The 17,003-nt window shown below is 40.8% G+C and overlaps 2 protein-coding genes across 3 annotated transcripts in view; one reads left to right on the top strand and one right to left on the bottom strand.

Moving 5' to 3' along the window:
• The window catches only part of STAP1 (signal transducing adaptor family member 1), a 7,617-nt gene extending 1,353 nt beyond the window's left edge, over window positions 1-6,264 (top strand). Inside the window, exons 2-8 of the mRNA XM_009649179.1 lie at window positions 1,141-1,212; window positions 1,897-2,010; window positions 2,717-2,773; window positions 3,714-3,874; window positions 4,510-4,638; window positions 5,290-5,359; window positions 6,184-6,264. Coding sequence (XP_009647474.1) covers window positions 1,141-1,212; window positions 1,897-2,010; window positions 2,717-2,773; window positions 3,714-3,874; window positions 4,510-4,638; window positions 5,290-5,359; window positions 6,184-6,264 — 684 coding nt within the window. The remainder of the gene's footprint in view (window positions 1-1,140; window positions 1,213-1,896; window positions 2,011-2,716; window positions 2,774-3,713; window positions 3,875-4,509; window positions 4,639-5,289; window positions 5,360-6,183) is intronic.
• A 3,846-nt stretch (window positions 6,265-10,110) lies between these two features.
• Window positions 10,111-17,003, bottom strand: part of UBA6 (ubiquitin like modifier activating enzyme 6) — a 32,735-nt gene continuing 25,842 nt past the window's right edge. For both annotated transcript variants that reach the window (XM_009649208.2, XM_035888912.1), the window contains exons 29-33: window positions 16,223-16,416; window positions 15,452-15,579; window positions 14,537-14,624; window positions 14,048-14,142; window positions 10,111-11,739 (exon numbers count right to left, since the gene is read on the bottom strand). In XM_009649208.2, the coding sequence (XP_009647503.1) occupies window positions 11,604-11,739; window positions 14,048-14,142; window positions 14,537-14,624; window positions 15,452-15,579; window positions 16,223-16,416 (641 nt within the window). In that variant the 3' untranslated portion in view covers window positions 10,111-11,603. The remainder of the gene's footprint in view (window positions 11,740-14,047; window positions 14,143-14,536; window positions 14,625-15,451; window positions 15,580-16,222; window positions 16,417-17,003) is intronic.

Genomic DNA, 17,003 nt, shown 5'->3' with positions numbered 1-17,003 from the left:
CAGTTCAAAAATTTCCCATGACATCCTGACATCCAGCCCCACTCCACAGCAAGCATTCACAGCCTTTGTTAACTTGCTGGGGACAGATGTTTTAATGAGGACATTTACCTTAACACCAACACTGCAGTGCTCAGAGGTCGGGGTCCAGAGGCTATAGAAATTTTACACCAGTAATTTGACAGAAACCACCAGAAAGACTAGTTAGGAGCTAGCAGGGTAAAGAGCAAGGATCACCTGCAGGATACTCAAGGGAATGCTGCTCACCCTAATTTGTATGACCTGTCCAGACTTCACAAGCTACTTATTTTCTCAATTTTTGTGACTGTGTTTTAAAGCCTCACCTCAAAAAACAAGCAAACACAGAACTGGTAAGTAAGCTGTAAAACAGAAACTCTGTTCCAGTAGTTTTCCGAAGCTGCTTTCCCAATTCAGTGTCCCATAACAGATATAGTTCTCATGAAAACAGAAAAACCTTTCCCATCACTCTGGCGTGACTGCATTAGGGAACAGTTAGAAGAGTCAGACAATCATATTTACTTTAGCATAGTGTTGATTTACGAACACTACTACACATAATTTAAAGACAAAGCATGCAAAATACCACTTCACATGCAAGAAGTCCAGTTAATAGGTCAGATTACTTGATCTTCTCCCTATAGCAGAGTAAACTGGCAGCATCAAAATTCAATGCAAGTGGGCACTTGAAGAGAATGGTGTTCAGAAGGCTGTAGTCTGTACACATGTTCATCTCACACTATTTTCCACTTGTATGCCTTTTAGGGAGAGCAAGATTTTAAAGTGGTATTTAAAATATATTTTCCTTCCATTACATACCCCCTTTAAATTGGTTGATAAATTGTTGTAGTTAAAAGTAAAGTTTTCTAGTTCCATGCTAGATTAGGATACTAGAAAACAAAGCCAAGAGCCTATATATCTTTTTGTCTGTAAAGAATTATTTACCGAACTTTTTTTTTTTGCATAAAGTGTCTGCAAAATACATACTTGGTCTTTAACGTTCTAAAACACTGAAAACAAACATACGGTGACACAGGGTGGTTTTTAGCAGTTTTTTCACTTTCAGCATTTTGTGGGAACTAAAAAGATCCTCTTCACAAACTGACACTTCCTCCTTTCCAACAGGAATTTAGAGAGTATTGGACAGAACTCAGAGGAACTATGCTCTTCTTTTATGATGATAAGAAAGCCCCAACAGTGAGTAACACGCTGCCTTTGTAACTACCTATCTGATCAAATGCATCAGTTACTGTCATCAAGTAATCCTTATGTACTCCAGACATAGTAGGCACCCTTTCCTCTCTCATCTGCGTAGTCTAAAAAAATAGCACTGAACATTGTAACAGAAAGGCTGAAATCAAAAAAAGCCAGAGTGAAACGAACTATAGCATATTAATTTGCCTCATCAAAACAAAAAATGAGTATTTTTTTGGCACCTGAGCTACAAACGTATCCACATTACTCCCTAATTTTACTGAGTACTTTTTCCTCAGCTGTACACAAGGACAAAACTGTCATGGTGCGTAACACAACTGTCCTTTATGCAGCTGAGGAAAAAGTGCTTGGTAGTATTACGGTGTTCTCTGGCTGAGGGTTTAGTTGGAGTCACAAAGCAAATACTCAGGGAGGTCTCATGGATTTAATCTGTTTGTGATTACGATGATAAGGTTGGGGAAAATCCAGAAGGTATGTTGGTGAGAAGAGCTTCTCTAAGCAGAAGCAAAGGCTGAGCTTTGGCACATCTGTCAGTTAAACTCAACCCAAGTTCTAGGGAAAAAAAAAAGCTTCAAACTATTTTCTTCTAAACAAATTCCTTTGGAGAGCAGCTAGATTTTTCGTGAAAATCACAACTTGTGCTATTTTTCTTTTTCCCCCTCTTAGTATTCACAGAAATTAGATATATCAACTTTAACCTCAGCAACCAATGTTTATCCTGATGAAAACGGCTCTGCACAGTTCATCCTGATGCTGCCAAGTGGGGAACTAGAACTGAAGGTAAAAAGAGGAAAGCTGTGACTTTTAAGCCACTCGGTACTTCAGCTCCATCCCCCACAGATATTCAGAGCTCCATTTTGGTGGGGGAGTTAGAGCTGCCTTCTTGACATCTAAGCGTACAGCCTGCGGCCAGGCAGCACCAAAAGGCAGTCAGAGGGAAGCAAGGCAAAGGAACCTAATGCCAGGGAAACCCCCCTGAGGCCTTAGAAGTTTTTTTCTCTGGAGTATCTGGGAATATGAAATGAGCAAAGAATCGAACAAGAAAATATACAAGAGAAGCCAGGAAGTACCACGCTGACAAGCCCAAGTCACCTGTGAAACCAAGAAGGGGATAAAATACCTGACCACCCCACCATTCAGAAGCCACACAGACTGTAGTGCTCAGGGACTACCTAGAAGGTTTTAGACTTGAGACTCACCTATCTCCTGAGCTTGGCCTTCTCCTTAGATCCAAATAACCTCCTTTTACTCCCAACAGAGCATATGATTTATTTTTTTTTTACCTTCCCACCTCTGTCCTCTCCCTCTAATTGAACACAGAGTGCTGGGGAAGCCCAGGGTTTCAGGGTGTGAAGCAGGGAGCTCGTTTCCAGGCATAGTACTTCTAAAAGGGTGAGAGCTATTTGAGGCTTCCACATGGAATATTACACTTTTGTCATTGTTCTTGCTGCAGTTGTTCTTACACCATCATTTTCTGTTCTCTCAGGCTAATAACTGTGAATGTGGGAAAGAATGGAAGGGTTTTATTCTCACCGTAACAAAGGTATGGAGGAGTTCTATATCTCACTTCATGTCAAAAGAGGGTTTTCTCTTCATGCGTGCCAGAAGTTGGCTTCTGCAGGCACAAAGCCTCACTTCTAAGGTGTTTGCACACACTAAACTGCTGAGGGGTTTTGTTGTTTGGGTTTTGGTTTTTTTTGGTTGGTTGGTGGTTCTTTTTTTTCCTGAGGAGAGCAAAATTCAGGCTGATTTAACCCCAGCAAGCTCATCTGCAATATGCACTATGCCGTGGCACCTAGTCAGACACAGGTCCCAATCCAGTATTTGCTGTCCAGGAAGGAAAAGAGTCCTAGCACAGGTCCATCCCCTGCAGCTGTGAAAAAGGGAGCCTGCTCTGAGAGAGACAACTCTCTAGGTCTTTATCATTGGATAAAGACATAACCAAAGAAATGGCCAAACTGCACACCTGGGAGAACCCCTCAGCCCTTGCGTTTTATTCTACTATTATTCTTAGCTAACTGCACTTTGAAAATAGCAAAATCCTCTTTGATAATGACTAATGGAAAAATAAACGAAGTTTGTTCATAAATGACTTTACATTGGCCTAGCTGAATCACTTAAAAAGCTGAGGATGGCTGAAATAGGTTAAATTACATTTACGCAGCCTTTGGCAGTATAGCAACTGCAAAATATCATTGTGGATTCTTACATCATTCCCACTTCTGTCAATGCACATTTCCTCTAAATCAAGACAGATATCCTTATTTCACTGTTCTAACGAAAACACATGTGCAGCATTTTATTCAAAGCAGAGGCACATCCAAACCTTCCAGGTTATCACAGCTGCTTAAACCAAGCAGCTAAGATAGATTTCTGCACAGCAGCTGCACTCAGAGGTTAGCTGTGCTGCACACACAGAAACGATTGCTCACAATGTTTGTCCACTCTTTCATTTTCTTTTCAATTACACTTTTCATTTTCAGCTGTCAGTTCCACAAGATGCATCATTACTACCTGGGCAACTTACAAGAATGCACGAAGTGCTAGAGAAGGAAAAGAAAAGAAGGATTACGCTTACTGACTGTTCCAGAGCATCCCTGAACAGAAAAAGCCCTCCCAGCAGTACATTGACCGCTATGCCAGTGTAAGCTCTGACTGAACTATGCAAACCCCAACCTGACTAAAAAACCTTCCCTTCTTCTTTCAAAGTATTATTTCCATGCAGAGGTTCAAAATTCAGCTGTTGTACAAGGGTTGTAAGATATTCAATGAACAAAATCTACCTTAGGGCCCTTATAGAGATTGCCTAAGGGAAAGGTTACTCTTGCAGCTTTCCTACAATGCCTTTTGTTTTGAAGAGGCTGAGTGCAGCATACTGCTATGCTTAAAAAACTTTTCAGAAAGCCACAAGCTGGGCTGCTATATCTGCCCTTCTGAGAAAATGCCAATTACCATTGAGAAATTCAAGGTAAGTCCAGGTAACTCTTCTCACATTCTTTCCAAGGGGCCAGAAAGCGTCATACCTGCATGCAAGCTTTGCTTTCTCTCTAAGAATGCCAAAGCACTGCTGTGCCGAATTATGCTCCTGTAGTAGCGTTAATCAGCAAGAGCCCCTCAGATGTTATGCCTCCTGGCAGCCACGGCTAGTTACCCTGTGTAAGCCTAGCATTATGAAGAGGTGTTAGCCTGGCAGACCGCATCTCTTCACGCAGCTCAGAATGACCTGGCCTGGCCAGTGTGACTCATGTTCATGCCGCTTCTCTCCTCTCTTCTATGCAGGTGCTTCTATGCAGTATCTCGGCAAGAAGCGACAGAGATGTTAGAAAAGAACCCCTCGTGTGGGAATTTGATCCTGCGTCCCGGCAGTGACAGCAAGAACTATGCAGTCAGTATCCGACAGGAGCTGGAGTAGGTTGATTGCACAATGTCTTATCCCATTCTTAACTAGCGTGCACTGTATTAAAAACTGAATTGCTAATACCCAGAGTTGACATATGAAACATATGCCTTGCCTCCAGACTATTTTGAGAAAGGCAAATGAGGCAGCAGGGGCGAGCCTGAGACTGAGTTCTTGGTTCTTTCCTCCTCCAAAGACAGATTAAACAAAGAAGCAATAAAGATCAGCCAGCAGAAGCCCATTTCCTTGGGTAAAAGGGCTTCCCCTGTTTGCTGTGAAACCCCACTCAGTTCAAGAAATCATCATGCAGAATGACAATGGAACAAGTCATACCCCTCTGTAAAAAGAGCAACAAAAAATGAGAGACTAGTATTTTCAAACCGTAACGTCGTCTAAAAACACACCACGTCACCTGAACTGCCATGTTTTAGTTTTTGCAGAGCTTCAGAACAAGAGGCATCTGAGACACCAGGAATGACATTTGCACTTCTCAGTGTTTCTAAACTAAAACAGGAAAAAACAAACCCTGCCACACACCTTCAATAAGCTCTGGGGATATTACAAAGCACACCCATTGCTCCTGCAAAGGAGTTTATAATGACAACGATGTGTCCAAAAGTATTTCATGTCCGGCAGCACATCAACTTTTCATTTCCTTTCAGTGCCCCATGCTTAAAGCACTACAAAGTGACGTCCAAAGGAACAAGTTACATTATCGAATTGGAAAGACAGGTAGGTGAGCAATTCCCTTGAAGATTCTCAAGCAGATGTAAAGAATATGACTTTGCAGAAAATTAGAAAAGCTCTCGTAAATTCCTAACTACAATTTGTGACTCAAAGCAAAGTATGCAGAGTTCAGCTCTCTCGTTAGTCCAACTAACCTAATCTCAAAGAACAAGTTATCTTTTAATAACCAGGAAAGTAGGACTAAAACCCCCACATCAGCATCTTCTAACAAAAATAAAATCAAAACATTCGCAAAACATCCAAAATTGCTTACTTTTTTTTTCAACTGGGGCTTCAGTACTAAGTCTGAAAACCGAGCTCTCATTGCAGCTAGAGGAAGTTCAGAATGCACTCCACATAACTCTGAGAAATAAATTAGCTGAGTTGAAGTGTGAGCAAGGCTGTACGGACCTTGTTATTTGGTTTAAAACAGTTTTCTTTCACTTTTCTTAAGACACATTTAACTCGTGGCCTGAGAAACATCCTATGGGTTTGAAAAAGCATCTGCTGTTACACCATCTGCTGAAAGAGCATCAGCAGTCATTGCAGGGCACAGCAGTACAGGGAGCAATCTCCCTTTTGGTTTGTTTTCCCATTTGATGGAGGGGAAGGAGTTACACATTCAAGGGTCAGAACGTTACCATAGATTGCAGAGGGCTGTCCTAGACCTCGCTGCATCCAAATGCTAGATGTAAATCCAGTATCAGTTGTTTGAGAAACATCGCTAGGGATCCCAAGCCTGCCAGCATGTTTTTGAAAATGTATTCTCAACACACATAGCATATTTTATTTGGTGGGTTTGGGTTTTTTTTTTTCTTTTGGTGAAACAGGTGAGAGTCCCAAGCCTTCAGGATGTTGTCAATTACTTTGTGAGCCAAACCCAAGGGAACCTGAAGCCGTTTGTCATATAGACGCACGCTGAAGAGGAGCCCATGTTCTTAAACCAAGCTGGTTGCTGAAGGCACACACAGGAACGGTACTGCTGAAAGAAAGAGGCACAAGAAGCAGCACAGGAACTCCACAATATTGAAGATAAACAGCAGTCATTCCCAAAGCTACTCTTTCTGAATTTCTAGAACAGCTCTGTTGGCCCTAAACCAAGAATGTGATGTGGCTGGCTCACAGTGCAATAAACTTTGTGTTAAAAACCGCATTTCTTCTCTATTCACTTGTAACAGGATCAGTGCCATTTATGACATCCCACAGAGACAGTAGGGATGCCTCACCTCTGCTGGGGCTTTGAACGCTGCCAGAGAGGTGCAATACAGACCAAAAAGCAGCAAATACAAGTCTGGGTAGCTTAAACTGGGGGTTCCTGGTTCTCTGCAAGGCCACGCAACCCTTACAGGACCTGGAACACCCCGAGTAAGGTGGCTGAGGCACTTCTGTGTCATGCAACTGAGGGAGGGCATGAATTCAAACAAAATGAGGTATCTCCTGCCCAGCTGAACGTTCACACCCCTTCTACATGCCAGAACCTGCCGTGAGCTACTTCAGGAAACCAAACACAAAGAAGTTAGTGTCCCTATCGGTTAAGCTCTCTGAACCACCTTCTTCCGTGGGCTGAGACAAGCCCCAGTGAGTGCCCAAGGAGGCCAAGACTGCACAGCTGGTAACGAGGGAAGGGAGTAGGATGTGCGAGAGCCCTGGTGATCATACCAAACAGTTGCAGAACCCCACCCAGCCTCAGGCACGGCATCCACCTTCTTGGAAACTGGGGATCCAGCCTTCAAACCAAGCAACTTAAGTGATCAGCAGTAAGATCCAAGTTTAGTATTTTTAGCTTAAGTTCTGCCAGGCAGCTGGACTGAATAAAATGCTTACAGGATGGGTACCCAATGCTGAGCTACATTCCTTCATAGTTAGTGGAGATGACTGGCTCCAGACGCTGGCTTTTTTCTTTAAAAAAACCCCAACCAAATAAACCCCACCTCTTCTCTGAGAGCGGTGGGGGAGCATCCACACGGCTCAGCTGAAGACAGCCATGATCTAGGTATCGAAGCAGCTAGCACCTTCACTACACGCACACAGAGTGCTCTGGGTAGAGCTGCTCATATTTCCAGACCAAGATTGATGGTCGCATTCCTTTGATATCAGCTGGGAATCACAAATTAATTATTACTTGCTTCAAGGATTATGGAAGTCAGTCAAGGCTCGGGAAGGTTATTTTAAAGAATGCCCACGCATTTCTAAAGAACAGATCATGTGTGACCATATGAAGATGCACCCACTGCATTTTAAAAAGTACAATGTAACATGAGACATTAGCACTTTCTTCTCATGAAAACACTTAAGATCACTTTGCGAAGATGGTGCTGCTCAGTATGCATCACGTTGGAGTTGCACCTTTTCCTCTGTATGAAATGGAAAATTGTGTGTTGCTGTGAGAAGTGGGAACTTAATACTACTTCACTGTATCTCACTTTTGCCCTGCAAAATGATTCACTTACTAGCAAGAGAGTTCTGCTGGCGTTATCAATGCTATAACTTATGACACCTTTGAGCGTGAGCCTCAGTAAGCTTTCTGCAGCATGGGTAAACACCCATGCTAACTACTTCACTGACCACACACAAGACACCGAAAGACACGCTTACTAAAATAGATTCTCAAAAGGTATCTGGTCAAAACTTGTCAACCTTTGGAGAAAGGTTTAGATTGCTTCACTGTGCTGCAGAGTATGCTTTCTGTAATTGCAAAAAAGGAGATAATTAACAGGGATGGATAAACCTTTCAAGCTAATAAACTGGTTGCATTTGGCTGACATTCATTTTATTTCTTCAAAGAACTGGCCTACAGCCGCATTGTTTCAAAGACACAAGGAAAAATAAGGAACATGAACTAATCTAAAGCCTTTACTTATGTTTGATACAAGTCAGGCAGATACACAAACTCTCTGCCTAGCTCAAACTCACATTATTTCAGGATGAGATGCTGTGGTGAATTGATGGGGTTTCTGCATTCACAGAGGCCCAGCTGATGCCAGAGTTGTTCTTTCTGTCTAGTCATTATTCCTGAATAGCACTTTTTTTTTTTTTTAAATAGACATTCACATATTCACCATATTGTGGGAAAAATCTGAAAATGTGTACTTTTTATCCCTTTCTATAGGTAAATAAAGTCCTAAATCCATCAGATCCACCAAAACAGTCTTGTTAACAGTAGCATGATCTTCACACAGAATCCTCACTACTCCAAGCATTAAAGAAACATGGAGAGTAACCACAGCGAACAGTTGAGCCAAGTGCTAAATGCCTCGTGTTTTGCGTGCACAAACGTTTCTGCAACTGTTAAGAATGTGAGAAATGAAGTGAAAGCTAGTGTAAATATGAACAAACTCTGTAAGAAAGCATTTGAGTGAGAAAGATCTTCAATACTGATATAAAACTTAATCTCTGCAAGTCAACTGCTCTTTCAAAGAATAACATTTTGAAGGAAAGCTATACAAAGTGCTCTAGCGGAAAGAGTTCTTCATTGCTGCAGAGAGATGCCTAGCTCTAGCTGCTCCAGCGAAACAGAGCATCACTCCTAGTCAAACACAGGCTTTCATTACAGTGAAAAAAAAAAGAAAAAAAAAAGAAAAAAGCAGTTCTCAGATTCCAGGTAGTGCTATGAGCCTCTGCACTGCTAGCACCAATGCTGGAGATCTGGAAGACCAGCACCCCAAAATTCACTTCCCCAATCTGATTGAGCCTTTTAAGTGTGATCATGCTGAGCACCTGCTAAGACTTTTGATAAAAAAAGCAGCAACAGACTGAGAAATGGGCTGTATCAAACAAATTCACATTGAATCGGCTCACTCTACACTGCACAACCTTCAATATAAATACATTCACTCTCCATATCTGCAGTTCAGAAAGTTTTAAAACATGAAAAACAATTTTAATGAGCCACTTCACATGCACAGTTCTTCCATATAAAGTCCTCTTTAGGCTATTACTTGCAAGATTTTACCTAGGTTAACTTATATCCAGAAAATGTTAAAGGTCTCCTAATAAATACCTAGAGCAATTGTGCATTTTCAGTTTCTCCACCAACAACTGTTTAACTGAGCAGAACCCACCCATAGAACAGACATCCATCCCACAGATACACACAATAAGAGCAGCATAGAGACACAGCCATGTCTGTAAATTCTGGGCCTGATCTCTGCCAACCTTGACCTGGACTTTTTGGCAAGGATCTCACAAAGCTGTATGCATTGTCATTAATAAAAGCTATTCCATTAATTGTATCTGAAAATTTACTTTAAGCCCTGAGGACTGTCAGATGGCATTGTAGCGAAGTACTGAGACTTTACTATTTTTATATGCTACTTACTTCAAAAGCCTAAGTGTGATGTTAAGACCACACTAATGTATGAGAATGTACTTACTCAAAGGTTCATTTGTTTCCCAGTCTCTAACTGTGAGAGATGACAGGACTTTTGACTTAACCTAAACCTTTAATTGATCCTTAGCACTAATTAGTGATTTCAGTTAAGAATTCAGATTCTAATACTGCCAGAGAGAAATACATTATAGTTGTTAATTAGAAATGGGAACTTACTGTCTCCTTGTGCCTTCTCTGCATTCTAAATGTAGTCATCTTTTGTCCTGTTTCAAAAAGTTTCTCTAAAAGAAGTTCTTAAAAAAATGAAATGTTAGGAAAAAGCAGTATTATTAATCTAGAAAATTATATCTGTAAACTAGATTGACTGTAAAACTATATACACCTTCCAGAAGATATCCCGCATGTAAGACTAAATCCCAAATACTGGAATAATTGTGTTGATTCCAGCTATTCAGTTCCATACACCTTGGTGTTCAAGTTCGCAGCCTAACAGCTGTTATTCCTGACTACAACTAACTGAGAAGGGAAAAAGGAGAGGCAAAATTCCTGACCAATCATGTTCATTAAATGTAAAGATATCCTTAAAGCTTAATAAATTATGATTGAGGATAAATGGCTAAGTAGTCAATAGCTTTTGCAACAGCTGCAGGAGATAATGTGCAATCACAATCTCTAAAGCTTAAACACATTAAGAGGTTTTCCAGTTTGTAGGTTTTTGCTCTAACTTCACTCGATCATCATTGGGAGAAAAAAAGAACTACCAGCTCAACTATCCAGTGTTTAACTGATAAGACAAAATAAGGTGGTATACAGATGTTTCTGTAATGCATCTCTGCCTCACCACAGCAGCAAAGCTAGTCCCTAATTATTTCCAATTAAGCAGATGCTTTATACTTAGATATCCTAGTAACTGACCGCTGATGACAAAAACCTCAGTGCAATCGAGACTTGTGCTGTGCACAGCTGTACAACATAACCGTTCACTACAACAAAATGGTACTGAGAACAGCTGAGGAAACAGTTTGCTCTGACAAACATCTGAGCCATTTGCCTTTTCCTCCTTTTAAAGTTGTCATTTGCTACAGTATTTTTAATTTGGTGACAGCAGAAAGGCTTAACCACACCAAACATTTTCTCTTTCTCGAGGACACGGTTTTATTGTTGAAAGTGTTAACTCAGCTCTCCAATAGGTTTCCACTTTCCCCACACTGCAGTATTCCCCAAAGAACAGTCTTAGTGCAGGTAATTAACAATTCTGGCTCTCTGGACTTCAGGGTTGCTGTGACAATTTACACCTGCTCAAGACCTGCCTCCCTATATTTCCATGTTGAGACCGACGCAAGATAGCTGCTCCGACACACAGCATCACTAACTGTTCAGAAGAGAGCACCAACAACACAGTAAAGCAGTTCATCTGCTTTTAGGTGGGAGTTTAAATCTTTTGGATGGATTAAATCTCACGTGTAGATGGCAAGAATGAAATTCTTGTTTGAGAATTAAGTAATGGATTTGAGATGTTCTTAGAACACCAGGAGTATTATAAAATGGCAGTTTCCCCATTTTTTGCACTCTTCTCTAAGCAGCGCCTAATTTGCACACAGAGACCATTCGTTAGGTTCACCATTCTTCTTTCTTCAGCTCCGCACAGATTAATACAAATCTTGTCTTTAAGGTAAGGACCGCACTGGTCGTTCCAACTCATGGAGTGACCGATCCTCCTTTAAGTAAACAGGCTTGAAGAAAAAGGGAGCAGATGAAACATAAATCCAGCTTGTCTTCAGTGCAAAGCCACTGATTTCCACCATTTGTTTTAATTAAGGCTTCACCAAAAAGAAATATATAGTACCATCTTTAATAGCTGAAAATTAGCACACCCCTTTCAGAACAAATGGTCCAGGAGTGACTTTTGTGTCTCTACCATCAATTGTCTTCCTGAACAAAGTAGTATCTCACTGGTGGCCCTGGCAAGTCTTCCTCTCCATCAGTCTCTGGAGCAAATGATACTGTCAAATCCACATACTTCTTATCAGCTGATGGCTTCACAAGCTTTTGCATCCTAGAAGGAAATGAAGAACAGTTTGTTAACATACCAGAAGGAGAACTGGATTGGCAGTGGGAATTCAGGGCCAGACTAAGAGGAAGTTCATTGCCAGCAATGAGGCCCAACATACTAGAAATCAGATTAAACTGGAGAATAAGCTGCCTTTTTAATTTTGACACAAAAGCTGTTCCTCCACCTGAGGTATAGCAAATGGTATTCCATTTTCTTGATAGACTTAGCCTGTTAGCGAGCTAATGCATTGCTCTCCAACAAGTGCTCAGTATAGAAGAGAAAATGTCCAGTTTCAGATGGGATTCCTTACCAATGTAATTTCTCTTTGGTGTCCTACTGAGGCACAAGGCAAAGTTAGCTTTCTGCGCAGGATTTTGGTCAATGTGGAGGAGTAACTTCTCGGTCTACCAGTAATGGCTGGTTTTAATACATTATTAGGGAGAACCACTCCAGCGCAGACACAAGATACATGGTTCTGATCGAAAGTAATTCTACTGGAGTTAAGACTTGTTAAGTCCTTGAATTTCAAAGGCGAATGGCAATGAGGGGTGAAAACCAGCCAGGATCTGGGACTTCGTGCTTCGTCACCACAACATGAGTTTAAACTAGGTAAGCGTGTCATGCCTTAGTGCAACTTCCCCCCTTTGCCCTCTGCAGTCTCAAAAGCTACAGCTATGGTTTGGAAGTTGCACAATGAAAGACTGAGGTAGAAGGTCAATCAACCTCACTTTCATTACCTATCTTTGGATGTCTCAAAATTATTTTCTTGACAACTCAGAGCATTAGTTCATGAGGCCACTCAAATGCTAGGAGGCTGGGGGAGTACAGTCACTCCTTTCCATGCCTCACAGGTCACTTAGAGACAGATTTCTCTTCTGGCTACGCTTCAGCAGCAAAGCTGCTTTCCCCAAAGTACTTGTTCCCTTGCAAGAACAGAAAGCATTAGCCTCTTTTCTCAGTGGAGATACTGAGGTCATATCCATTTGCACGAGGAAGCCCTGAGCTACAGAACAAGGCAGAACACTATGTCTCTAAAACTTGCTTTTAAGGTATATGCTACCAGCCCATGCTGTAGTTGCTGAAAAGACAACAGTCATGCATTGCTTGTCATATTACAGTAAGAGAAAGATTTTAAACACCTTAAGAAACAAACACATATGCAAGACCAGAGGTTGCTGTGCAAATATCTTATAAAGATTTTGGGACTGTTTGTAACAGAACCCCAAGTTGCTGTAACTACATGGAAAGCTTGAACTGAGTCTTAGGGTAATAAGAAACCCTGATATTCACAAGAAGGCAGCTTCATACCACGCCTTTGACCTCATTACACATCCCGGGGGTACTCATTCAAAATTATTTATACAGCTGTTGGAGAAGGAATATAAACAACTCATTTTGAGATAGGCTGTAAATTCACATCTTGGTATGCCAGGCACTCTAAAGGCAGTACCAGCATAGAGGTTCTTTTCTCCCTGGAAGTTTGAAGTAGCTTGTCCATAACATACACTACTTCGCCTGAAGTTACCTAGTGGCAGACCTTTGAAACAGTACCAATCAAGGTACCTACTTGCTCTAGCAAAGCCTGTGAGCACTGACCAGCACACACTTCACAGGAGCGGTGAGGAACAAATTTTGAGCTAAAGAAGTTCAATCAACATACAAGGTAGAATTACACCTGGGTGAGATCTGGCTGTTACTTTGCAAAGGCCTATCGGTGAAAAACCAATGCCCTGCCCTCACATCCTCCTAAACTTCCAGTTTGTTATACCCCAATTTCCTGTCAGTGAGCAGCATTGCAAAGCCTTGTGATTGTCTTAATTTTTAAAAGGGCTAAAGTGAGCTAAAATCTCAAGGAACTGAGCAGACTTCCAGAAATCTTAATCTGCAACCAATACATTAATTCCTTCCTGAATGTGTTCTCATTCTTTCAAAGCTAATTTGCTAACTATCACCATTAATTTTAAGCCAGCTTAAAAAGGTTCGATTAGTCTTGTTCTGCTTGAACCCTGTTCTTCCCCCCCAGCCCCCCAAAAGCCTTACTGTCAGATTTCTTTGGGTTTCTCATTCTGGTGTTCATCAGTTAGAGTAGCATTTTGCAAGTCTCCTGTCCTCACTACAGAAGTTAATTCGCTTTCCCTTTTTTTTCCCCCCTGAAAATGAAGAAATTATTTTTTTCTTTCCCAAATATAAATGACTAGCAACCACTTTGAGAGAAAACACTGCTGTCAAGCACACATCCTGATGATACAACCAGTGAACATAATTTGTATGTGCACTCACATCCCTCGATGCATTTTCCAGTTATACTTACGTCAGCTTTAATCTTTTAATATGACCGGGCATCACAGGAACATACAGCATTTTGACTCCCTGTACAACCATAGTTGGCTCAATTCCATATTTCTCCTGGAATTCACAAATTAAAGCTTATTAAAGGACTAGGACAGCTGCACAAGCCAGCAGAACACCACTACTGCTAATACTGCAACTAATTATTCAAAACCATAGGATCCCAACCAGAAAACTTGCGAATGCATGGACATTGATACACGTTTTATTAAAATACATCTGAGCCAACAGAATTAACAAAGAATTTGAAAATAGGCTTGGACGCGTTTACTTAAAGACATTCCAGTTGATATTAATTCTCTCTAGAATTACACTGGTTTGAACAATAACTTGATCAAAGAAAAAAAAAACCAACCAAACAAAACAAGAAAAAACCCAAACCAACAACTCAAAACAAGAAAACCCTTTCCTCTCGTCTTGTATTAACCCGGTACAATACATGATAACTTACTCTGACAGAATTTATGAAATCCAACAGAGTAAAATCCTCTTTCCCATAAATTGTCCACCTGTCCCAGATTGTAAATGATATCCCATTTCTGTTTTAAAAAGAGAAAGAAAGGTTGTTTGTTACTATAGCATGTGAACTCAGGCACTTCCTTTAAACATGTATTGAAGAACTGCTGTCTCTAATAGCAACTTGCTGGTTTGCTTTGAGCAAAAATCTCTTCCCTCTCTGCTGCCGTTTCTCCAGCTCTTTGACCGGGCTAAGCACAAAACACAGTAAGAACTCTGAGTAAACGTGGTATCTGGCAATGAACTTACTGAGTTTTCAGACCTGCTGAAAAATAGCTCTTGTATTGACTAAGATGCAAAGGGTGTCCAGTCTGTGCAAACAGGATGTTTATTAAAAGCCACGCTGCACATCTAACTCATCTAGATTTTTAAAGCCTCACTAGCAACAGCTTCCACCAAAACCAAAACTAATAAGCCCTTAAAACCACTATTTTTAAAATTAGGACAGAAGAGTATGTGCTGCATTTTCCAAACAGGAAGTTGTTGAGCAATGCATTATGGGACACCCTTGGTGGTACTAAGAATATCACTTACATCTTCAGCAGTGCATAGTAAATGTAAATAGAATAAATGTAGTAAATAGAGTTTGATAGCAAGCACAAAGTGATTCATGATCTTCCAAGTTTAAAGAACAACAAAAAACCCCCTTGAATAACTATAATATGTAATTGGAGCATGGCCACAAACTGTGGTTCCATCATAGTCCTGCTATGCGAGCACATAAGGCCTTAACCTGGTTATCTAGATTTAGTAACTGTACAAACTTCGCACTTGTTGTAATGGCTCACCAAGTTCTAAGCAACAATTACTAGCTTTCCCAATACCGCCCTTTTGCTGTTGTCCTTCCTACCTGATTTCTGTTCTTCTTACTTCAGCAGTTTCTGTAAAGACCATTATGGGAATGGCTAGGTTCAAAAAACAGTTCTTGTATGCATCAGCTGGGTAGCCACCCACAACTTTGATGAGTTCCAGGGCAACCTGCAGTAAATAAGAATCCCATACTTCCATGAGACCAAACACAGGTTTTAGGTACTGAATTATCACTAGTTTAGTTAAGAGGCCAGCAACTACAGAGCAAGTTGTTAATGAGATGAGCCTTTGTCCAATCGGCAGAGTAAATCATATCTGGAGATGCAACCCAATATGCCACAGAAATAAATTCTGTTGCTGCTAATGGAAATATTTAAAACATTGGTAAGTGCTCCTAATGTAGGACTGTTCCAAAACTGTTTAATTCAAGACACCTCCACAAAGCACGCAGCTCTGTTCAGCTGCATGGATATGAACTACTACAGAACAGATCCTTTCCACTCTTGGTAGTGGCACTCTGATGGAAGTTACTATTAATTGCAGAAAACAAGCCGAAACGCTGATCTCCAACTCCTCTTTCTGGTCAGCAGATCAGAAATAAAAGCACCAAGGGCTTACCATATCTAGAACCAAGAGCGATCTTTTGTGTTGGTACGTGAGAAAAAAAGATTATTAAGTTTGAAATAAAATAATTTCTTTAATGAGGCTCTGTCAGGACAGCATTAATCAATATCCACACAAGAGTGGGTTTAGGTAAGGAACAGTAAGGGAAAGAAATACGTATTTTAAGCATTTTAAAAAGCATACTCACCAGCCCTGATACTGCAGCAGTAGCTGTTGCAATTGCAGGAATAATCTTTCCAGCAATACGCTTTGTTTTGAACCGATCTGCTGGTTCAATGTTGTACATCTTGGCTCGCAAGTTTGATGCTGCTGTTATGAAATCTATATGCCCATTGCTATCGTCATCTTTTTCAAAGCAGATGGGCTTCATTTGCAAGTCATCTGCTCATGAAAAAAAATAGCAAAAATTATTATTAGCAAACTGAAGATGTTCTAAACATAAGTTACAGGGAACTAGAACCTTAACAAATTAAAAATTTCACATTCTGGAGCTTGGTGCCTTACTTATAACTTGCTTTCCCATGCTAGAAGCAGAAATGCCCGTACCAACACCAGCTGTTAAAAGTGAGTAATGAAAGAAATACCAGCAGAGCTCCATAGTTTTATTTTCCTTGCAACACCAGGAATAGATTTTGGACAGTCCTATAGATGTTTCTTATACAACCCACCTCGTTATAGCTCCATCCTGTGAGAATTCCTTCTATAAGCCTTGTTATCACTACGGACTCAGTAGCATGGGAGACCGAGGTTAGGGTTGACACTCCGTGGGATGGGTTACAGCTAAGCTAATCTTTCTGCCCTGTGTTCATAAGCTAAAAATGCATGGGTGTAGTTGTTACCCGATGACCTCTTCATGTGGCCAGGCACAAAAATGGGATTCAAGCATCCTCATTTTAACATATCTAAGAAGACGACTCTAACAGCCTTCATAATTTAGGATAGTTTCAGATTGATTCCTGTAAGTAGTA

Source organism: Egretta garzetta, unplaced genomic scaffold (assembly GCF_000687185.1).
Source record: "Egretta garzetta isolate BGI_Z169 unplaced genomic scaffold, ASM68718v1 scaffold41, whole genome shotgun sequence".
NCBI classification, from domain to species: domain Eukaryota; kingdom Metazoa; phylum Chordata; class Aves; order Pelecaniformes; family Ardeidae; genus Egretta; species Egretta garzetta.
Note: the sequence above shows the minus strand (reverse complement) of the source record. Positions and strands in the feature narration are given on the sequence as shown.